Source organism: Callorhinchus milii, unplaced genomic scaffold, assembly GCF_018977255.1.
Source record: "Callorhinchus milii isolate IMCB2004 unplaced genomic scaffold, IMCB_Cmil_1.0 Scaffold6, whole genome shotgun sequence".
Classification (NCBI taxonomy): domain Eukaryota; kingdom Metazoa; phylum Chordata; class Chondrichthyes; order Chimaeriformes; family Callorhinchidae; genus Callorhinchus; species Callorhinchus milii.
Window position 1 is genome coordinate 1537711 of NW_024704747.1, and position 24799 is coordinate 1562509.

The 24799-nt window shown below is 44.5% G+C and overlaps 1 protein-coding gene across 2 annotated transcripts; it reads right to left on the reverse strand.

Moving 5' to 3' along the window:
* Nucleotides 1-1967: 1967 nt before the first annotated feature.
* Nucleotides 1968-23821, reverse strand: sec22a (SEC22 homolog A, vesicle trafficking protein). 2 transcript variants are annotated; one of them, XM_007909267.2, is made up of 7 exons: nt 23534-23821; nt 20499-20701; nt 17206-17369; nt 15756-15935; nt 10442-10560; nt 4348-4413; nt 1968-3002 (listed from the first exon to the last, which is right to left on the reverse strand). In XM_007909267.2, exons 2-7 carry the CDS (start codon nt 20678-20680, stop codon nt 2802-2804), a joined length of 912 nt encoding a protein of 303 aa, XP_007907458.2. In that variant the 5' UTR covers nt 20681-20701; nt 23534-23821; the 3' UTR covers nt 1968-2801. The 2 variants fall into 2 exon arrangements, with proteins under 2 accessions (XP_007907458.2, XP_007907459.2); XM_007909268.2 differs by having other exon boundaries at nt 23520-23821.
* Nucleotides 23822-24799: the final 978 nt, after the last annotated feature.

Genomic DNA, 24799 nt, shown 5'->3' on the forward strand with positions numbered 1-24799 from the left:
TGACATAGTGTTTTGGCAGTGTTGCCTGGGTAGAACAGATGGCTATTGGTATGTAACAAAGCTGTTAATACACTCCAGGGCTTCCAATGTGCAAAAAAACACTACAAATCTAAATCTCGAATGATTTATAATGTAAGTCATTCAAAGCATACATATCATTGGTACTCAATATAGTTCCTCTGGTTTTCGACCACCTAATTTAATCTACATTTTATTTTTTGCCACATACTCAATCCCAAAGTCAGGTTGCACCACTACTCTACTTGAACATAAAAAAAATTTCCTGTCAATTTGGAATAAATCTGAATAATGATCCCAAAGCTTTGAAGTCACAGTGAACTGAAGTTAAAACAAAGAGATAGGTTGACCTGCTTGGGTGCAACCCAACCTCGTTTGTGATGAAACATATAAAACATTGATCCATCTTTCTTTCTCATTTGAATGCTGACTGCCCTGACCTCTGCAAGCTCAGTACTGCTTCTTTTATGGCTGCATCCAAATAAATTTGGTCACATAACTGTTTGGTATTTTATACTGTCATTTGGAGCTCTCCAATACTATAATCCTTGTGTTTGATACAATGCCTCATCAGGAGCTTCACAAAATGAAGCTACTATGAAGTTTAGTGACTGTTCTTATGTAGGCACCAGCTTTGTCTCACAAAGAGATGACAAGCCAATCAATTTTTTTTGAGGGGTGAATTTGGATGAGGACACTGAAAGATCACCCTTATTGCAATAATCCTTGCATTTGATGTAGCCCCTTACTAAGTTGTTGAGACATCTCAGAGCACTTCACAGAATATACTGTAAAGTGAATCGACTGTATATTTTGTGGGCAAAACATTTATTACATTCTGAAATGGCAGAGTATTAAATGCAACACTTGCAGCAAACACTCGAGCTCACACTGAAATTCTTGGACAATTGCACAAAACTCTTGACTAAATTTGCAATAAAGAGGCAGCTTTACATTTTACATTGAAAGGATAAAGATGGGATCACTAGTTAGTCACATCTTCTTTGTCCTTTCAATAGGTTTTACATTGTGTGTGTGTGTGTGTGTACATATATACATAAAACAGCAACATAGCTCAATCTGTCCACCTCGGAAAACTTAACTGGGTTTATTCTATACACCTTTGCTGTTTCACTGATACTGACACAAAGTGATGGGATTCAAACGAGAGTTCTGTTATAGCCTTCAAATCATTTCATAAATTTAAGGTGGTGCAGAACTTTAGCATCGTTATAAATTTGGGCTGAATTTGGAAGCCGGTTTTCTAGAGGGCTTTTGAAGAGACAGCTTTCAAATAGAGGGTGAATTTCTCAAAATGTTTTGCACCATCTTTCTAATTATAAGGCAAAGTGGCCCCGAGGCTAGGAGGCATTTTAGACCTGAGATCGAGCTCCCATTATTAGTCACAAAGTGAATTCTCAAACTCAGGACAAAGTGCTCCAGGAATTTCTTCAGTGAACATCAATGCACTTACATACAGGACACATGAGGACTCTTTCCTCCTGCCCTCAAAACGGTAAACTTAAAAACACTCTTGTTCAACCTCCAGCAGCCTAGCTGAGGACGGTCGCTTTTGGTTTGGGTGAGGGTTAGTTCGGGGAGAGTGCTGAATAAGAAAGAAAATCTTACATAATAATCCTTGCGATTGATTTAACACTTAAAAAAAAAATCGACATTCACTACACTTTACAGTATATCTTGTGAAGCGCTGTGAAACATGCCCATGATATGCAAAGCTCTATAGCAAATACAAGGATTATTATTAGTACAGTATCTAACACCAAAATGTCTAGCATTGCACAGGTAATTGCTGTGAAGTGTAGCAATTATGTATTTGTAGTCAAATTTGGCAATTTGTTTGGGATCCAGCAATATCCTCCAGGTCACAATGAAGCAAATAAGCAATTTATTTTCAGAATTATTTGTCAGGACAATGAGAGAAACTCCCATCTCTTCTCGAATAATGATCTTTATCATCCATCTGAGCAGGCAGACGGGACTCGGCTGAACGTTTCATCCAGAGGATTGAAACTCAGCAGTCCTTCAGTACTGGACTGGAAGGTTAGACTGGACTATGAGCTCGAAGGGGCTCAAACCCTTGACTTTTCGACCTTGCCCAAGATGGCAGACACCAACTGAGCAAGCTGACAGCATAAATATAGTGTAAAGTCAGCTAGGGCTCCACTGCAGTCAGGTCTGATGGGAAGATTGCACACTTGGCAGCCAGACGAGGATAGGATCGAGCTCAGATTGTGATGCCTTCTGTGACCAAATAGCCTGCCGACTTCTCCTGTTGATAACAAACACACCAGCTGCCAGCGCCTGCAGAACTGTATCCTATTGTGTCTGGCCACCGTCTGTCTGGAGATAAGAGGGAGAACAACCCTTTGCAAGGAGAAATCAGGAGAGAAACAAAGAAAGAATAACGTCAAGTAACATTTTGAATCGGACATTTGCCACGCACAAATTAATCAGGATTTTATCAAAAGAAAACCCTAAGTTAAAAGGCCTATAAACGTATTGCATCGGTGAAAGTCTAAAGGGCCGATGGACAGAACCATCTTCACAACTTTGATTATCAAAGTCCCGCTTCAAACCGTCAGCTTTTGGTTGCTTGATGTTGCTCGATGATTTGGTTACGATTTCAAGTATTCCATTTGGTACTTTTATTATTAATTTTTAAAAAAACAAAAACGAATTCACGGCCAGAAACATCCTGCGTTTCCCGCAGAATGGAAATCACCTCAGCAACAAAAAAAAGATATTTTCTTCCGATCGCCCTCTCAGACATTGTAATCGGGAGCTTTTCCTTGGGGCTGTCTCAGTCGTGTCTGGAGCGTGGTGAATGCGGCTGTGGTCACGTGGAATAGAATCTGCCAGAGATTACGGAGTTCGTGCACGTATAAATTACACAGGCAGATCAAGCCAAACATCAGGAAGGACTTCAGATTCCTCCATCCGCTGCAGCTCACAAGCAAGTAACACTGGGGAGAGAAAAAAGAAAAATGTTTTAAAAATAGGACACCATCTTATAATAATGCTTGCATTTAATATAGCAGCTGATCACAATCTTCGAGACGTCTCAAAACAATTTATAGAATATACTATGAAACAAATTGACTATTTTGTGGGTGAAACGCGGCAGCCAATTGCGCACAGCAGTGTCATAAACAGACGTGGATTGAGTGACCAAATCATTTCTTTGTTTTTTAAAGGGATTATTACCCCCGGAAAGGGATCCGCCAATCGGCTAACAACCACGTTCCTACTTAGTGTTAGGTAAACAGAGGCGTATGGAGTAAGGAAACTTGTCTGAGATTTCGCCCTGCCTGGGAATCGAATCCGGGTCCTCTCGCTTGTGAGGCGAGCGCTTTAACCAATCCACTTAAAACCATCTTAAAACTGGCCAATGCAATCTACAGAATTTAAATTGAATTTAACACCTAAGACTGAATGTCGTTTATGAACAAAAAACAAAGAGTGACGTATTTGCAAACCCCAATGCTGTGATTAAAGTTCCAACACGCTGTGCCACATTCCACATTCCAGCGTGCTGCGCCACATGGCGACATGATCTGCTGTCGCTCCAATAGCCGGTGCCACACTGTACCACATGTTGGGCCATGTTCGACACACTGAACCATATGCCAACCCTCTGTTATCTGCTAACACAACATGCTACACAGCAGTCATAAGATGATCAACCAATTCATCCGTTAGTGGTGTGTTTTGATGAGGGAGGAGTGTCGGTGAGAGAATCTCCTTGCTCTCCTACAAAATAGCACAGGGAGATCTTTAACATCTACCGGCACCCACGGAACAGATAGATGGGAATTCGGTTCAATGCTCCAACTATGAAGCGATTCCAGGGGAATTTTCCTTCTGAGATGAATATATGATTAAAGGGAAGTGGGATTGTTGTTTTAATTGAGCTCTTTAAAGTTGTCCACCTGGGTCATGAATATGGCCACATCAAAATAATAATCCTCACGTCATTGAGTCGTCTCAAAGCACATCACAGAATACACTGTAAAGTGAATTGACTGGATATTTTGTGCACAACAGTGTCCCACAAACAGTCATGGATTGAGTGACCCAATTTTTTTTAAAAGGAATTATTCCCCCCCGGAAAGCAATCCGCCAATCGACTTAATAACCGGGTTCCTAATAACTGCTAGGTAAACAGAGTGGTGTGAAGTGAGGAAACTTTCCTATGGTTTCACTCTGGCTGGAATCAAACCCGGGTCCTCTCACTTGCGAGGCGAGTGCTCTAATCAATATTGGCGTCAACTCTAGTTGAAATTAGGTGTTGACAGCCTGGTGACTTACCTGATATAGGCAAGCACCAGTACCGAGGAAAAACGCAACGACATTGTTCAATGTGTCCTCGTTATCCTGTTGGCAGAAAAGCAACACTGTGTTTGTCAAACTGAAGCATCAAACCATTTTGTCTTCACACTGCCGCATTCTCCCCAAGCTATTCTGGTTTATGAACAATAATAACAATCCTTGCATTTGATCACGTCGTTTAGACGTCTCGAAAGCGCTTCACAGGATACACTGCAAAATGGACTGAGTGTACATTTTGTATAACAATAATATTACAATCCCATATAATTCCAATGCTCCTGTTCATATCAAAGAGTATCTATATCGTCACTTCTTTTAAAATCACACTTCCAAATTCCACCAATTTCATGAAAGTCTGTGCCGAAGTATGATCACACTAGCAAAAATCACACAGCTCCCCCTCCAACACGGAGTCTTGAATATCCGGTTTAAAAAAACACGTGTCCAAATGAAGACTAAATAACGAGTTGAATTTGCACATCAACCATTACGAATCTTTGCGCTACCAATAAACTGAAGATGGTATTTGGACCAGCAGAGGGCCTCCTATCACTATCTAACGCATAATTAAACCATTATTCCTCGCAGCAAGACTCACTCACTCCATACAGCTGCAGAATTAACTCGAATGTGTCAGTCCAATGAGCAAAACCTTTCCAGGGCACAGCGTCTGAGAATTAGGTCAAATTAGATTCCATGGCAAGAGCGAATAGATTATTTGTATACACCCCTTGTTGGGGACCTGCCCAATCTAGACTGACACTGCAGTATGATGGGATACACAGTAAATCCTACCACTCTTCTCCTCTGGGTTAGAAGGTTACATGTTTATTGGACTCACAGTCTATGCTGACTCTTGGTGGGGAGGGAAGAGCAGGAGCGATCTTCATTATTCAAGGTGCCTTCCTTTGGTTGAGAGAGTGGACCCAGGTCTATTCAGATCGATGTTGAAAGGAACTGCAACGCTATTAGTAGGAAGGGCAATGTAAACTGGATGGATAAGCACTGTGCTGCACAATTAGTAGTTTTTCTAAGTGCTGAAGATGAAAAGCTGACAGAAAATCAGTTGTGTAAAACAGCATGTAACTAGAATAATAGAATCTTACAGCAAAGAAGAAGGCCATTTGGCCCATCATGCCTGACCTACTCAGTCGAAGAGGAAAGTCTACAGGTGCGAAGAGGGGGCACCTGAGAGGTGCAGATTTAAGGCCTGACTACTTGTAGCAGGTTCCAGCAACTCCTGGGCACAAAGTCTTAAAACCTGGCCATCGATGGTGGCACAGAGTGTGGGGAATAACAGCAAACCTGAGTTAGTCGAGTGGAAGTGCAAGACTAATATGATCATATGTCTATGGACACGGACACAAGGCAATGCCTTCCACCTAAGCCTTAGAGCTGTCTCATTAGCTATTCAACAGCCATCTGCCTTCAGGTGGAAGGACGTCTACAGGGCAACTTGCCATGTGCCAATCATCTTGATGTGCCAAAGGTCCAAGTTGCACAGGTATGTGGGAGCTGTCACTTGAGGATGGTGAGATATATGATAATTTTATACACACAGTAACTTATGCACGTATACAATGGTAATTAAGCATTGAACAAAACATGACTGCACACAACAGCAAACTATTTTCTACCAGCCATGTTTTGCAGGTCTGGCTTGCCAACGCTGACAGCTGTCTCACCCCCTTTCGTTCCAGATAATTTTCCTCCAAGTCTAGTTAACGTGTGCTCAGTCCGCCAAAGACCAACACTGTGCATGACAAAAAACAGCCTTTTCACAAAACATATGGACCAAATGAGTTGAGGCCATTTGGCTCATCGAGCTTATTCACCCCTTTGACAGAATACTTTACTAAATTACATAGGCATTTAGGAACCCAATTTATTTGGCCCAACAGCCCATTCTGCTACAGATCATTATTGTGCAGTAATTATAGCTCTGGCAATGATGCCCTCTCGTGGCATCCTTTCCTCATGTCTTCGTTCATTGCCACGAGGCCCCATCCACAACTCTGTGCCTCCACTGATTCTGGCAATTTCCAAAGCATTTCAGAAGCTTCCACTCCCAACCTTACTCCGTGCTATTCCGCGCTTATTCAAAACATTCATGGATGACATGAATTGAAAATGAAGGAAGTGAATTTTGTCGGGGAGTCAAACGCAGCAGCTAATTTACAACCAAGAACGACAGATAAACAACAAGATGAGTAACTAATCAATTAGCATTTCCAGTTGAATTTTGGTCAGAAGGATTATTGGGAGAAAAAGTTCCATTTTCTTTTTGAAACAGCATACCTGGCATTCCAATATCAGCTGCACTAATTATCTATACAATATAAGAACGAACAACTTGTTTTGACTTGCATTCAATTGCCCTTAGGATACATCCCAGAACACACGATTAGCCCGGTAATGACAGCTGCACATTGACCAAATATTTCTGCGGCTGGTATAATCAGACCCAGATTCTTTTTTTTCTTTCACCTTCAACAGCTCACTTGGCTTTACTGTGCACGGGATTCAAGACGCACAACTTCACATTCCATACTCCATTAGCCGGTCCAGATCTCTTTAAACGATGTCAATCTTTAAATACTGTACTATCAATCTCCCTTGAAACTACCTGTGGGTCTGTTCTTGTCAGTCAATGCTCGAATGGCAAAATACCACCATTCTTTGCGTAGAATGCATCAACATTGTGAAACGCCGAACCCACTCTTTGCACAACTTCACTGGTCGCTGCCTCCTGTCAAAGCATTCGCCATTTACCCGCTGTTAAACGGGTTTCCAATCCAATTAGCTAATTTGCCAGTAATTTCCCCAGCCTTAATCTTCTTTATAAGCCTTATAATTGGAACTTCATTAAATGCATTCGGAAAATCCAAGCAGACTGGCATCCAAGGGAGAGGCTTCAATCACTGGTTCACTTACCTCCACAAAGAATTCCTGCAGATCAGTGAGGCATGAAACGCTGCTTCGAGATCTATGCCGACTGTTTCTGGGCCTCTGCACTTGGGCACTTTCCCCCACCCCCACTTCTAATGTTAGATTTGACTTGTCAACACATTTTTACTATAGCGGTCTCTGTTGCTCCGCAGTCTTAAGGTACGGTTTCTGTATCCGTGGAAAGCAGAGGGAAACAGCCTTATGGTTTGGAATGGTTCAATGCAAAGCCTGTGCTGAATTGGTTGATGTCTGGAACATGCATGGAGCAATGAGGCAAATGCACCTCCGCCAGCTTGATTCAGCTCCTCTGTAGTACTGTATCATATCGTTGTTTTGCAACATGGGCTAACAGGCCTTTGTGGACACCATATACATATATAGCTGGAGCCAAAGTGCGTGCTCACCCACTTCCATGACAACTTCCAGCCTCCTGCACTTGCCTAAACAGCACTATCCACTTGTTTGCTAGACTGAGAAGTTGCTAATGACTTTGTTGCCCTCACTTCCACTCATCTTCTTGTGCTGGTTAACCTTTTGCTAATGCATTGATCTTCTCAACAGCTGTGAAATCATCCTTTATCGATCACGCCACTCCATTCCTAGCACCATTTACCTTTGTGAATCATTCTTATTGCTTACTGTTACCATATTTCACTTTTAATGCCATTAATGCTAATATTTACAACCACTTTAAATTTAATTCTATTAAGGCCTGTCTCAAGACCTTCCTCTTCAACCACGCCTTTGATCACCCTCCTATCCCTACCCTCCACCCCTCCTGTTCCCGACCCTCAGCTCAGGTGCACATCTTTGACTGTCCAGCGCCTTGGGACGTCCTCCCGAGGTGAAAGACTCTGTGTAACTGTAAGTTGTTGTTGTTGCATTAATGTTTTCCATAAGGGTATTATTGAAACGTCCTCCCAACATGAAAGACGTTATACAAGAGTAATTTGTTGTTGTTCTAATTTACACCTCTAATTCTGATAGTTAATTTGCAAACGTCTTTAAACCTGCCATTCAAAATGTCATTCAAATTCAAGATCCTCATCCTCACCTACAAGCCCATTCACGGCCTCCCTCCCTCCTACCTCTCCGACCTACTATCCCCCTACCTACCTACCTGCCCGTACCCTCCATTCCTCTGGCTCCGCTCTGCTCCACATCCCCCGCCCCAACTGCCCTACCATCGGTGGCCTTCAGCCTCTCAGCCCCGAGGCTCTGGAATCCTCAGTGCCTTCGCCGCCTCCTCCCTTTCCTCCTTCAAGGCCGGTCTCAAGACCTTTCTCTTTGACCGTGCCTTCAGCTCCCCTCTCGACTCTCTACCCCCTCCTCGCTCCCTCCCTTCCCTTCCCTCACCCTGACCATTTCCCCCCACTGTTCGGGTCCTGACCCAACTGTACAGCGCTTTGGGACTTCCTCCTGACGTGAAAGGCGCTCAATAAATGGAACCTTGTTGTTGTTGTTGTTCATCTCCAGTCACTACATTCAACAGCAATTATCTGCAAAGTGCTTGGGAGGTATTTCAAATGCCCATGTCAAATGCAAGGATTATTATTATACTATGGGTCTTCACCCCCACAAAAAAATTGTTAACCTTTCTTTCTCATTCAGGAGCAGTTAGGCTTGTTGTGCATTTCCAGCATCTTCTGGTTTTGTTGAGATCTTAAGATTTATTCTGCACATATTTCATTTGCAATGTTATTCATTAAATGCACTTGCTGAATTTATTGGACAGCGAGCAATCCCCCCCCGAGGCTAACTCTGGGGAAAGATTGCATTGAAAACATTCAAAACATCAACACTTTTGTATATATTGAATTGAACTCAGCCGTTATGTAATATTCAACTGAATCGACTTCTTGATGTCACTGATCCGTTCACTGTGCATTTGTAAAGCAATGCGAATTGACAGGACCATTGTAAAACGTGCTATGGTTGTATGTCCTTATATGCAAATATTCTACTTATATAGTAATCTAAAACTTTCATTTTCAAGCCTGATTTCATAAGAAGCCTGGGACTCCCACGGTAAACTTTTAGCTCCCAAACTAGATTACGTCGAAGGAAATTCCGCAGAATCACCGTGATCTGATTCCAGATTCCATATTTAATATTATAATAATCCTTGCATTTGATATAGTGCCATATCACATCGTTGAAACGTCTCAATGCGCTTCACATAATGTACTGTAAAGTGAATTGACTATATTTAATGCCAAGATACGGCAGCCAATTGTGGATTGAGTGACCAAAATTATTATTTATTTTTTCAAAGGGATTATTACTCTTGGAAAGCGATCCACCAATCGACTAACAACCAGTTCCTCTTGAGTGTTAGGCAAACAGAGGCGTTTGAAGTAAGGAAACTTGGCAAAGGTTTCACCCCACCCGGGAATCAAGCCAGGGTCCTCTCGCTTGCATGCTGTGTGATCAATTTACTAACAGTGCTTTAAACTTGACTGGTAAAGAAGTATGTAGTAAAATGTAATGGCATATCCAACCTGCAATGAGTTAACTCCTAAATTCACTGCTATTCAAATTATGTACAATTCAATTTCTGCTCAAAACGATGCAGGAGCTGCTGACCTGTCTGTCTGTTTGCTACATCTGTATCAGCAAAACTACTCAAAGAAGTCAAAGACGTACACGTCAAGGAATGTTAGATTACACTTATTTTAAGGCGTAACGGACTCTACTGGAGTAGCGTGCTCGACTGGGTTGGAGAGTGTGCTAAACTTCATTGCTGCAGTTTGCATTATCTTAACTCAAAGACTTATTACTGTCCTGGAATACATTCCAAACCGAGTTAACCTCGGGTGCTGCCTCTTGACAAACTGCAGGGAACACTGACCGAGTAGGGACATGAGAGATTATACAATATTGACCTAAAGCACTGTCAACAATTTGTTTTCAGTAGGTTATTGAAGAGAGAAAGAGTGGAAGAGAGAGGGAGAGGGATAGTGAGAGAGAGTGGAAGACAGAGGGAGAGAGAGAGGGAGACGAGAGAGAGTGAGGATAAAGTGGTTTGGGAAGAGAGATCTAAAACACTGACAAAAACATGTATGATTTATGATTATTACTGTGTGCTGCTGTGGAAATGTTACAGACTGTAGACGGATCTCACCTGAAATATATTTTCCATGGCGTGAAACGCACGGATTAGATTTAAAGCCCCACACAGCAGACTTAATAAACAGGCTATGATTCCTGGCAGTGTCACTGGCTCTAGTCGTTGGTTTGGAGCTGCAGGAACAAGAAACACAGAAGGTGTGAGTAGAGGAATACTTGTTGCTAAGAATCTGGGGTAGTTACCACTGGTGTTAATCATCACGTTAGTGAAATTTTCAATCTGGCGATGTTCCAGTCAAAGAGTTCAACAGTTGAATCAAACCGGAGTGCTGACACTGAGATGGAGCAAACTATGGTTGGTGTGGGGGGTGGAGGGGTATGTGGGGGGAAGGGGGAGATGCAGATCCAATGGCTCCACCAAATTGTGAAGTACGAGGGGAATAAGAGTCGTGATGTTCAACCATAGCTAATCATACACTGGGACATCCGTAGGAAAATTCTACGGAAGTGATAATTAACAAGAGTTATAATCTTCACATTGAACATCGCCATTTTAAAGAATTTACATAAAACTGATACCAGTGTTTGTTGAGGAACCAACACAGGATCTTTAACATCCACCTGAATATGCAGACAGGTCCTCGAGAGATGTAGTGCAGTGCTTGTATCCACGTTGCCTTGGAGATCTGTGTAATACTGCCATCTAACACAATGGCCCATGTGTTATACACACCACCTCACCGCTTCCCCTACACAAGGCACTTCATAGATTTGAAGCAATCCGGTCCACACAACAGCCTGAAATCTCCATTTGAATTGGGGGAGGGAGAGGAGGAGGAGGGGAGAAAGCAAGCAGCCAAAAGCCTGCGATGCTGAATCAGACAGCTCGTTCAATTAAACGCTACAATGTGATGAGGTCACCTCAGAAATTGCTCTTGTAACAACTGGGATCAAACAACTGCAAATAATAAATTCAAATGTATTCCAAGAAGTGAAATGCACAATAAAGACTGATTGCTCGTTGGCAGTGAAAAGCCGTGAGAGGAATCAAAGCAGCATTTGGAATCCCAGAAAAGTCACAAAAACCCTTCTGACGAGTTCTATTTATTCCAGTTCTGCTAAAAATGGATGGAGCCCCGATGGAAAATCTACAGCTCTGTGCGGCTGCTTTGGGAGTGAGGTACGGTCAGAGGTTGGCAAATGTGACCCACCGCTCTGTTCCACTCATTCGTTTTTAAACTTAAAAAACATTTTTTTTACTCAAATAAATTCTGCAAATGCAGCTCTGGAGAGATTGTAAATGACGGAAATGCAAAAGCAGGAGGGCCAAGGTTTTTGTTCTGAGATGTCGCTGTCATAATTTGTGGTCATACCTGTCTCTGAGTGAGAAGCCTAAGGGCTCATGCCTCAATGCGGGATGTTGATGTTAGAGCTCACCAACACTCGGGTACTGGGAAAACGCTGTATTGTTGGAGGTGCTGTCCTTGAGATGAAACATTAAACCAAGAGCCGTTTTTCACATACTTTAATTGGAGACCCCGTAACACTCTTCAAAAGAAGGAAGCATTTTTCCATTGCCCTGGCCAAAGAACCTCCAAATAAAGTGGTCATTTGTCTCACAGTTGTCTGTGAACCTTGCTTACGTGCTCAAATTGGCTGCTCTGTTTTCCTACAAAACAGTCACTTTACTCCACATTATCGTAAAGTCCTTTGAGGCGTTTTGTGTGATAAGCAGCTATAAAAATGCACAATCTTCCTTTATTTCAGCAAACTCCCAAAGTAGGAATAGGAAAACTGTAAACACAGCAGAAAATCCTTCCTAGAGATGCTTGGATCTGGATCTTGGCATAATCAGAAGAACAATGCTTCCTGATACAAATCAACCATGTATGTGTGACTAGATTAGTTCAGACCCATCTAATCTCAATTTGCTTCTACAGTACAAACTGTGCCGTTACTTTACTCAGAAGGTAAACCGGGTCATGAATCCTATCTAGAGGCAGGTGCGAATGAGAAGTTGGCTGAAAGGAGGAATTGATAGTTTCAAAGTCCGCAACATAGGATGGGACAATGGAGTCAGTGAATTCTGAATTAGTCAATGTAGAATCCCTGACGGATGAGTGAGTGCATCTAAAGTTACTGATGCATAAAGAACAGGCCGTGCAAAAAGGTGACCCATTGAGGACTTGGGGGTTAGTTGGTTTGTTTCTGTCTCTTACCTTCCATTTCAGCAGTGACCCGGTTTATTATACTTGTGTGAATTCCCGACTTAGAACGAAAGTTGTTGAATTTCTTAGAATCTAAACATACAAGACCATGCCTGTGGTATTTTTCTATTCGCTGTTCTATCTGTTCTGGTTAAAAGCTTCTGAAAGGCATTTCACATCCCTTTGTCTCCAACTCGACTGTATTCTACGCTGAAAAAGTGTTCTGCAACTCATGATGATTCTCACAAATAACAATCCTTACACTTGATATAGCGCCTTATCATGTCTTCGAGATGTCTCAAAGCGCTTCACAGAATATACTGTAAAGTGAATTGACTGTGTATTTTATTGGCGAAGTGCTGCAGTCAATTTAGCACAGCAGCATCCCACAAACAGCCGTGGACTGAGTGACCAATTTAATATTATTTTTCATCAACATCTAACAAACATCCTACAACCGAGGAAAAAAAAAGGGAGAGGAAAAAAAGCATTGCAAACACCCAATGAAATTTTTATGCCTTGCCCTCTCTTCCAGGTTGCAATGAACATTGTTTATACACTTTAACTGGTCATCCGTCTATGAATTTCTGAAACTTTCTCTCACTTTCCACCACAATGTCCTTGAGACGCTCTCTTTCAGTGAGGGAGGGAGGCGGAACAGCTTGATCTGCGGACTTCACCATCACAAAGTGAGAGTGCTCTGTAATCAGCTGCTCGGAGGTGCATTTCTGCCCAGAGGGATCAATTTTGCTCACTTCACCTCTGCCCCAAACCCTCGCTGAGCTTATAAAAAAAATCACTTAAATGTAAATTATGTCGAGAGAGGAAAGAACTTTTGTTTTATTGCACCTTATCACGTCAGAATGTCTCAAAACACGACAATGTGATAAGGTGCTAAATCAAATGCTCTCATCAATTATTGTGACCATTTCATAGCAAACTGGACAGCCATTTTTGTGTACCCTCTTTGAATCAGTTATTAGATAATAAACATAGTTAGTGCGACGGCAATACACACACACCGTATCCAGCACCTGTTTCTTTATTCTATTTTAATAATAATAATCCTGGCATTTGATATAGCGCTTTTCACGTTTTCTCGACGTCCCAAAGCGCTTCACAGAATATACTGTAAAGTGAATTGACTGTATATTTGTGGGTGAACGCGGCAGCCAATTGCGCACAGCAATGTCCCACAAACAGTCGTGGATTAAAAATGACCAATTTATTATTGCTTTTGTTTTGGAGGGATTATTATTAGGTGTGTGGAGTAAGGAAACTTGCCCAAGGTTTTGACCTGCCTGGAATTGAACCCAGGTCTCTCGCTTGCAAAGCGAGTGCTCTAACCACTGAGCTACAGGACTCCACTTCATTTTGAGTGAACTAATGGGCCGTGCTTCGTCCAGTGGTTGGATTTACAGTTCAATCCACCACCTGCGTTGCTGACTGAAACGGTGAATGGATTTCAGCCGTGTTATTCACTCCCACCCCCTCTCCAGCTGAGCAAACCCATTTTGCCTCTGACCACATCATTTTCAGATTAAAGCTATCAATTCCCACTCCACCCGATTGATCTCAGTGGCACTGTGGAACCCAGCACAGGTGATCAGCTCACAGTCCATATCGACTGATGCCTATCTGTTTGCACACGCTGAGAATTAACTACAGGGCCTCTTTCTTCTGAAGAGGGCAACAAAGATCTGGGGTCACATTCCTTTCCAGCCCGACCAGTTCTGAATTCCAGCAGCTGCACTTTTATGGCACCTTTTAAGTACAGAGTGTAAAGTACTGTTCAAAGTCTTATTCCTGAGTTAAAACCACCTTTTTGCAGACAGTGTTATAATACTAATAATAATTCTTGCATTTGATATTGCTCCTTATCACGTATTTGAGACTTCCCAAAGAGCTTCACAGAATATACTGTATATTTTATGGTCAAAACGTGGCAGCAAATTGTACGCAGCAGTGTCCCACAAACAGTCATGGATTAATTGACCAAATTATTAACTCTTTTTATTGAAGGGATAATTACCCCCGGGTTCCTATTTACTGGTTGGTAACCAGAGGAGTGTAGAGTAAGGAAAACCTGCTCGGGAATCGAATCCAAGTTCTCTCACTTGCCCTTACCTTTATCAAATATCTATCCGGGGCTCCTCAGCCCATATGTTTAACGGTCCATATTGCCTTGAACGTCGTTTATCTTACTTGTACAATTCACCTGGCCAAGTAAGCGTGGTACCAGAAGCAAATGTTATATTGTTAAGCACAGTTTTTTTTCTCTCTGCTTCCCCCTCAAGCAGTTTCCTCACATCGCCCTGATATCAGACTCCAACACTATTCAGCACTCCGGGACATGAAAGGAGCTATATAAATGCAAGTTATGGTTGTTGGTGGTGATGTATATGAGATCTTCAGTCAACAACAGCCTTCAGACGCATACTAAGAGATTCGCGAGAGCAGTGCTGGACACCTGAACCTTTGATTTTCTATCTTTCCCCGGGGCAAAGGCATCATCTCACTCCACAGCTCAGCTCAAGAGACTCAATGTGCAGGGAATTACTGGTCCAAACCTGTGTCGTGCCACTTTTGTGACACGTTAAATACCTGCCCTGATTCTAAAATTCCTCCTGAGCTCACGGACTTACTCTCTAAACATTTTAACTCTTAAAATCTCCTTTGTTCAACTGATAACTCATTTATTTTAAATAATTGCAACTATATTCACGTTGTTTGCATGAAAAGGGAAGACGGTAGGAAATAGGGTAATATAGGATTGGGGGCAAGCGACAATGGGTTGAAGAGCAGACACACCTGATAAGGCAGGGCAGAAGAAACCAGAAAAGGGGGGGGGGGGGATGAGGGTGTAAGGGGGTATGTCACGCGATCTGCGCAAACTCCATCTGAGACAATCTGGTTTCAGAGCAGGAGTGTGAGCTAGTCAGAGTGATGTGATGTGCATGGGGTATATTGAGGATCAAAAGCATCGCTGAGAAGAAAACTGCATGGTATACTGTTAAAACAAGGCTAAGCACGATGCTTTACCGTAAACTCTTTCACAGAAGTATTTTGTAATGCACATTCAACACAGTTCTGTTGCATGAAACTAGACAAGCACAGAAGTAAAATATATACTTTAGAGGCTACAGCTGGATAGTATCTTACCGATTCCTTTGTACGGCGGAGAAGGTAGATTGGCTGATCCATTCGCCGTTCCGAGATCGAGCATCGTTAGCTGATGGGATGGCCTTAGCTTGATCTCCGTCTGCATATCAGCGAGGTTTATCCTGGTAGATAAGGACCGGGGGCTGTTGTATCTCTGCTTGGTTTTCTGTATAAAATTATCTATGGTTTAAAGGGAAACACATTGTTTGAAAATCAACAGTACTTACACAACTAATAACAAATACTTGATGATAAGTTGCTAAGCGGAGGACGTTTTTGCCCTTTCCCCTCATACATCCTTATACTCCCTCAGTAACGATGGTAACTTTCTGATTTTACTTGTCCAAGACGTATCTAAGAGAGGGCAAGGCAAGAAGCTGTGATAAAAAGTTTTGTGGATGTGGAATGTATTGAATCAATTGGGATGGTTAACAAGGAGAGATGCATTTGGGAAGTAAGGGTTTTTAAGGATATGAAGAAAATAAAAAGATCTGCCATAATTTAAACCAGAGTGCTCCAACCTTTTGGCTGCTGAGGGGCAGATGCCCCATTTCAGAAACGCTTGATGGCCACATGGGCAATATTTTTGTGTTTGCCTTCCTGAAACTTAACATTTACACAGCGCCCTTTTCACATCGGAAGGACGTCTCAAAGCGCTCAAAATGCTGGCTGGGCACCTGAGCTGGGGGTGGGAGCCGAGGGGGGTGGGGTGGGGAAAAGGTAGTTTAGTAAAAAACAATAGGAAATAGGCAAATTTTTCTAATGTTTGGAAGCTGGTTCTTAAAAAGAGCTGCGGAAAACCAGATTATAAATAAATACTGAATTTAAGAACTATATCAAATTCAGCACCATCTTACATTTTAAGACAATAGGTTGAGACCAGATGAAATTTCTGTCAGCACTGTAACAGGATCAGACTTAATAATAATCCTTGCATTTGATACAGTGTCTTATCACATTGTCGAGACGTCTCAAGGCGCTTCACAGAATATATTGTAAAGTGGATCGAGGGGATATTTTATAGGCGAAATGCAACAGAAATTGCGCGCAGCAGTGCCCCACAGTTGTGGACTGAGTGACCACGTTATTATTATGTCTTTGGCTGCAGTGTTGTGAAATAGCCCATCAACATGCACTGTCAAGGCTCAATACTCCAAAAGCTATTTGGGCAAGGTATCAGAGGACAACCTGGGTTTGTGGTTGCGAACTTCAATGGAAGGTGGTAAAATGAGTCAAAGGCTTTTAGGAGAGCAGAGAAACTTGGAAAAAAAACTGGCAGGGTAGAAGCAGTAAAGAAAGTTGTTTTCCAGGCATCAGTCTCTGTCCTAGTAACGCAGCAATAAATTGTCCATTTCCTCCAGTAATTCCTACACTTAGAAGACACACATTACCATTACTTTTCCCACACACTCAATTTATGGAAGTGAATAGATCTTAGAAGTGAGCTCACCCAATTCTATGAAGGAATAAGGCCTGACAGCGGCATTTATCCTCTTTGTGTCGTACGAGGTGATGAACTCTCGCTGTAGTTCGTCCAAAAAACAGAAAGCGAGGACATTCGGATAGTTTTCATTGCAGATCATCAGATACCCGACTCCTAATGAGCTTATGAAACTGAGGGAGGGGGGAGAGAAGGAGAATGGATGAATACTCAAACGGTGAAAAATGTAAGCATATTCACTGAAATAAATAATTCAACGACGACGACAACAACTTGCATTTTCATGCGGGCAGTATCAGGCAGTGCTTAGCTTAACTTAATGTTAAGATAAGCAGCAGAATTTAATGTTAAACCAGAAGCATATAGATTAGGAAGGTCTTAGACTGGAGACTTTGATGACTAAACTAACCTTGTGGAGGCACGAGAAGCATTAAGGATAACTGCAATGGTCAAGCCTGGTTCAGGAAATCGTGAAGGGTTTGTGCTAATCGCTGCGCAGGGGTTTCCTTATTGTAGGCACAAAATATTCTGAGCTCTCCCCACCCCGCCCCTAGTCAAAAAGCTTATCCACATTCCCGTTCAAAACTCACACACGAGTGGCAATTTAGGAAGGTAGTGAATGGAGTGTACATTAAGCAGTGCTGTTAGTGAAATAAACCAGATAAGCTGCATCCACCAAGACTCCTTCCTTTAAAATGTTGTGGCACGTTGTCTCCCCTCTCAAGTCTGGCTCCACAGCTATCAGCAGCCCTCAGATCCAAACGCCTTTTTCCCTTCTCCCTCATGTATGCATCATGTTTGACTCTACCAGTGCAGATTTCACCCTAAAGATCCGTGACCGCCTCAAAATTAGTACAGTACTTGGTATAGTATTTATGTGAACAATACTCCTATCAGTGGAGACCAGATAAAACAATAGCGGTAGCAATGTACCAAATCATTACTGGAAATAAAAGTGGACATGCGGTTGAAAGATTTGGGTTGGAAAGTAGTTCACTGACACTCATCAGGATGTGGATTCCGTTACAAGTGACGCTGGATAAATAGATAATAATAATCCTTGCAATTGATAAAGAGCCTTATCAGGTCATTGAGACGTCGCAAAGCACTTCACAGAACATATTGTAAAGTGGAGTGACTGTGTATTTTGTGGGGGAAACGATCATTCAAAAGGGAAAAGGGAACAAAGAGGAGCAAGAATACTAAGGGGAAAAAAAGTTGGAAAGCGGGATCAATAGTAAAAGGCCAGAATACAAGTATTAACATCACTGAAAATGGCATCATATCCTAAAAAATCTAGAAAAAAAATCTCTATTTGACTTCAAGACCATCAGTTTGGGATTAAATAGTCGACAGTCATCACTTCCCACTCTCACCCCCTCCCCCCCCCGCCCCCCCACCCCGACTAACCCCTCTGCTAAGATAAACAACATCAAAATGCAGTTGAGGCTGACCTCAGTCTGTGGTGGGAACTGCACTAACGACGTACATTTAAGATGATTAATGAAACAGCCGAACATAGTCTTGGGAGTCACAGACCTTTGGCACAATGGGCAAGCAAGCCTGTTTTTGTTAAGAATTATTTAATTTGAGATCTGTTTCGATGACGACAGCAAACAAAAGCAGTGTTAACATCCTCACTATTGTACACAAACCTCCCCCAAACCAACAAAGGACTCCAGGCACATCTTCAATTCTCTCCCTTCAAACCACACCACACACAGAGGACGGTGATACGAAAACCTCACAGTATCAAAACACCAATGACCCCTTTGGTGACACGGGGGGGGGGGGGGGGGGGGCTGTGAACAGGCTTCCCGGAAGACATCAATCTAGATTTAGGATTACATAGTTTTGTTCCACTTGTTAGCAACCAGTAACATTTCTCATGCTTAATAAGAGCACAGAATTCGGGTATGTTTGTGTCAGGGCTTTTCGTTGGGGGATCAGCCGGGTGTCTGACACACGCAGAAACCTGTTGCCCGTCATGTTTAAGAGTTACTAAACTGAAAACATTCCGTGGGGGAAAGAAAGAGCCTTACAAAGAAGACCCGTGTATGTGGGTGTGTTTGTCACCTATAACGTCTTGATATTTTGATATTATTCAGTAACAGTAACGAGTGTAGTGACTGTGGAAAAACATGGTGGTTGGCAATATTCAACAAATAACCAGGAGACTGGGAGAAAGTCCGTTCTCTTTTCAACTATTGTAATGCATTATTTAATGTCCACCTGCACGGGCGGACAGATAGGTTTCCGGGTTAAGTTTGAATTTACGAATGTTCCTCCGTCCTATATGATCTTAACCTTGAAGTGCTCCAGCACGCTACCCTGCATGATGGGCACTATATAACCACAAGTTGTTGCTGTTAAGACAAAATAGTCCTGCTGTCAAAAAAAAAATCGATTCTGCAACCTTGAGTCTCCAGTTAAGCCAGTGACTTTCCACTCTTTGTGACAACAACGCCAAGAATCAGCCCCCAAAATAGAAACCACATTAGTTTGGATGTTGTTGATCTCTCTAAATGGCTGCTTACATTTCTGAGACACCTCAGCAAAGTCATTTGCTGACAGGCAAGGCTCTTCATGTCTGCTTGCCTGCAGAAGAGGGATGGAGACGTAGGGATATGTAGCAGCAATTAATCATTTTCAACCCTTGGCTGAGCAAGAAAAATATATGTTCTCCACTGAATCCAATTTGAATCGTTACTGTATTTGCACTCCTGCCAATGACGTTCTTGAAACCAGTCACTTGAAAGTTTTTTTTGGGAGGAAATAAAGACCGCAAGGGTACTCTAGAGTGACTCATCCCTAACTCTCTCCTCCCTTTGGCATCTATCGCTACACTTGGCTGAGATGAGGGATTCTGCACACGTTCCAAATTGCATCCTGCTTGAACCCAGTCCAGTGAACGGGTTGAAGTGGATTCCTCCACATACTGGCCATCAATTCACTTGGCATCCTGTGAAACTGGTTACTGAGACACAAACTAGGTGGCACAGTCACCTGCTGCTCTCTACATTCTGCTATCGGCTATCGACTAACACCCGGGTTCCTACTTATTACTGGGTAAACAAGAGGCGTGTGGAGTAAGGAAACTTGCCCAACGATTCGGTGGGAATTGAATCAAGGTTTCTCGTTTGCGAGGCGAGTGTTCTAACCACTGAGGTTTAGGACTCCACGATGGGAGATTATGGGTTCCAGTTCTTGCCAATGACAACGTAATACCGTTTGCAATTTACAATATCTTGACAAAAAACAAAAGTGTGCTCAGGAGAAGAAAGGGGTGTTGACAGACTTACTGTATGTTGTAGTGCACGGCTTGTAGAGTACATCGGTCAGGCAGTTGGCTTAGCTTCTTGGACAACACTTTAAGGTGCTTCTTGCTCTCCTGCACTCCCTTGTTATGTTCATAGTCGGTGGACGCGGAGAGTGGAAGGCCATCGCGGACACGCACAACGGCAGCAAACAGGACCATGGACATTTCCAACAAGCTTTAAAGTTGCTGAAAAATGCAATTGAACAGGGAAGCGTATCACAAATTGTTCCAAAACTGAACACACTCAGAAATCTTAGCAATAGATTTGTTTTCCAAGTGGAAGAAGGAGTTTGGTTGAGACTCAGATCTAAAGAATTAGTTCCATCAAATCAAAGTGAAACGAAACAAAAATAAGCCTTCCACTTATGACGAACATCTTGAAGTGATAAACAACGACGACTATCGTGCCCCTCACACAGGGTAGCATCCCAGAGCGCAGCTATAAGAGGGAGCACTAAGCGGAGAAAACAGAGATCTTAATATGTTGACCAAAGGCATGGTTGAAAAGTTTTATGAGGGTTTTGAAGTTTTGAGAGATCTATATGCTCGTTTATATGTGTGTTGATGTGTGTGTGTGGGGGGGGGGGGGGGTGGGGGGAGGCGGGAGAGGGTCTAACTGCTAAGATTCCCAACAGTAGTAGCAAGCCAGTCAATAGTACAAGTACACAGCATTAGTACTACAAACAGTGGAGTAGTATTTGGGTTACAGCACAGCGCTCTGCCAAAATGTAACCCAAACCATTCATAACCACCCGCCTGCCAAGCCTCTCAAATCTGCCTGGTACCACGTATGTTATTTTCTCAGACTCATTTAAAGGGGCACCACCTTTACGGAAAAACTACACGTCAGGAAAGCCACACAGTAAACTTAGGATGATGTTATGATGCAGAAGTGCTGACCAGTGCATGCCCTGTTATAATAATCATGGCATATAAGCCTGCATGGGATTTTACGTGCCAACTATCAGACAATAACTACTACTAGAATACATATTTTACATAGAATCTTTCAAAAGGACATTACAAATTCTCAATGCAGTAATTATCTCATGCCCTGAACACCAGAGGTTACAGAGGTGACATTAGAAATATTCCTAAAATTAAAACCCAATAAAGTATATTTAATATACACACTGGATGCAGAAAGTTCCAATAAACTGCAGATTACATTTCAATAAACGTACAGCCCCCATTAATCTACTTGTGCGACTCTTGTCATCTTCCAACGATGACATTAAGAGTGTAATGACAAGTTAGAATCCGTATGGATCACCACTGACAGCCCAGAAATGGGCCTAAAACTTAATAAAATCCACCAAGCAGATACAAGCAAGTGATTACAAGGCAGCAATAAAAAAAAATCCTCGAGTTCAGATGATGGTAATAAACCACTCAAATGTCATTTTTGAAGCTTCATGAGGTCGTGCAATTCCAGGGATCGGATCACAGACGTGCAGCTGACTTCCCTCCAGTAATCCATCAATATCTTCCGAAACTTGCCACACCGCTATTTCGGCACTTACTACTCACAGGATTTAATCGGCAGAGGGTCACTCAAATGCTTTTGTGCATCCCAGTTCTCACTCGAAGCCCCAATTCTGGAATTAATTTTAATGTTTATGCAATACTGACATTAGAAAAGGCAGCTCTATTCCATCTTCTCTCCCTCCCCATCCTGTGGAAAGTTGAGACTATTCAAATGCCCTCCTCGCTGGTCTCCCCACAGCTCCACCATCCACAAAATCCAGCTGATCCCGAACTCCACCACCCGTATACTTACCCGTAATAAACTCTGTATCCGCATGGCACCAGTTCTCGCCGGGCTCCACTGGCTCCCTATCACCGAACGGATCGATTTCCAAAACCTCACACTCGTTTTCAAATCCCTCCAGGCCCTGGCACCTCCCTACCTCTCCGACCTCCTCACTCCCCAACCCACATCCCGTTGCCTCTGCTCGACTGGCTCCGGCCTCCTGCGTGTCCTCCGTTGCCCTCTGTTCCACCACCGGTGCTGCTGCTTTCAGCCCCGACCACCCGAAACTCTGGAACACTCTCCCTCTATCCCTCTGCCTTGCCCCCTTCCTTCCCCACCTTCAGATCGCGCCTGAGGACCTTCCTCTTCGACTGTGCTCACGGTCGCCTCCCCCCCTCCCCCCGGCTCGTCGCCGCGCTCCGCCCCCCCCCCGTCAAGCGCTCCGGGACCCTCGACCCACGTGGCTGGGAAGCCACGTTAAGCGCGAGCCGCCGTAGTTCGAAATTTCTACTTTTCTGCCTTTTCCTCCGCAAACCTCCCGGGTGAATCGCGCTCTCCGACGCGAGCTCCCGAGGAGGTGGAGATCCGCGACAGAACCCCACCGCCGAAGATCGGTAGCCACCGACCGCCTCCGGCCCGACAGCAGCGGAGACGACTTCACCGGTTTCTCTTTTTTTTTTGTCGTCGTCGTCGTCGTCGCGCGTTGGCGCCGCGGGAAAAAAACAAAAAAAAACCCCGCGGTCACTCCCCGCGTTCACAACACACCCAGCGAAGCGCTTCGAGACGTCTCGGCCGCCAAAGGCGAAGGGGGCTGTTTATTGACTTGATGACCGGCCTCGCTGCCTGGACAACTGGACCGAGGGCGCCGGCCAGCGTCAAGCCGGGGCTCGAGCCCCACTCGGGGCTCAAATTAACAGTCCCCCCCCCCCCCCCGACTGTTCGCTCCGCAGGGCTTCGCTCGGGGGGGGGGGGTGGTGGGGGGGTCGGCCCGGCTCAGCGGTCTCCGAGCCGCCGACGCTCCGCCGCACGTCCTCGCGAAGCGCTTCGAGACGTCTCGACGGCGCGATGAGGGCTCCGCATCAAATGCGACGCTTGTTATTATTATTATTAATTATTATTAATTATTATTATTATTCGTGCACAGTCCCTGGGGGGGTGGGGGGGGGGTGGTGTGGGGGAGGGGGGGGGGAAAGAACCCGCTCTGTTGTGTTTGCTGCAGTGGTAAAAGCCGATCAGAAAGCCAGGCCGCACCTGGTGACCCTTACCCCGCTCCGGACGCTCCTCGGGCGGTGCCACAGCGCCAGGCAAGGCCGAGGCTCCGGGAAAGACCGGGGATAGGGGGGGGGCGGCCTAGGCCTCGGGCTGAATCTCAATGAACCAGAGCCCTGTGTGTGTGTGTGTGTGTGAGGCGGTGACCGGCCCCCGGGTCGCGGCCTCCTATGACAGTTCGCCAACCGTCTCCGCCTCTCTCTCTCTCTCCTCCTCCTCCTCCTTCGCGACGGTTAGCCCCGTTGAGCCGTTGCCGCGCAGGCGCACTGCACCGCTCCCGCCCCCACTGCGCGCCGCTCGCTCGGCCACGCCCCCAACAGCCAGACACGCGCAGGCGCACTGAAGCCACACCCCCCCGACTGGAGCAGCACTCAGGCTCCGCCCCCTCACCGGCAACCAAGCTCCGCCCCCTCACCTGCACCCAGGCTCCGCCCCCTCACCTGCACCCAGGCTCCGCCCCCTCACCTGCACCCAGGCTCCTCCCCCCCACCTGCAGCCAGGCTCCGCCCCCTCACCTGCAACCAGGCTCCGCCTCCTCACCGCCACCCAGGCTCCTCCCCCTCACCTGCACCCAGGCTCCGCCCCCTCACCTGCAGCCAGGCTCCGCCCCCTCACCTGCAACCAGGCTCCGCCCCTCACCTGCACTCAGGCTCCGCCCCTCACCTGCCACGCAGGCTCCGCCCCCTCACCGGCAGCCAGGCTCCACCCCCCCCACACACGTGTTACATAGATGTGGAGAGGGTGTCTTCACTCAGAGGGTAATTCATGATAATAATAATTAATAATAACAATGATCTTTGCATTCGATACAGCGCCTTTATCGCGTCTTCGAGACGTCTCAAAGCGCTTCACGGGATACACAGTAAAGTGCAGTGACTGTGTGTTTTGTGAGCAAAACGCGGCAGCCAATTGCGCACAGCGACGTCCCCGCACAAACAGCCGTGGATTGAGTGACCACATTATTATTATTTGGAAAAGTAAGGCCTGGGGACCGAACCCGGGTCCTCTCTCTCTCTCTCTCTCTCTCGCTTACGAGACGAGCGCTCTAAGCACGAGGTCCAGCGTATGACCCCCCCCACTCCTTCCTGGAAATGTCGAGGGCAGCGTCAGGCGGCGATGCTCTCCTCTGGCTGAGTCGGTTCGACATTCGTTGTCTAAGCACACAGGAAGAGGGGGCACCCGTGGGGACTGCAACCAGAAAAAGAGAGGAGGAGGAGGAGGAGGAGGAAAGAAATAGGAGAGGAGTAAAACAAACAAGATAT

Bases quoted from the DNA above. Each gene is read 5' to 3' on its own strand.
- sec22a (XM_007909267.2), bottom strand. From the start codon at position 20,680: ATGTCCATGGTCCTGTTTGCTGCCGTTGTGCGTGTCCGCGATGGCCTT. The intron at 15,936-17,205 runs GTGAGCTCACTT...TTTAAACCATAG, and splicing joins TTATTCCTTCATAGAATTGG to ATAATTTTATACAGAAAACC. The intron at 10,561-15,755 runs GTAAGATACTAT...TTGTTCCTGCAG, and splicing joins TCCGCCGTACAAAGGAATCG to CTCCAAACCAACGACTAGAG.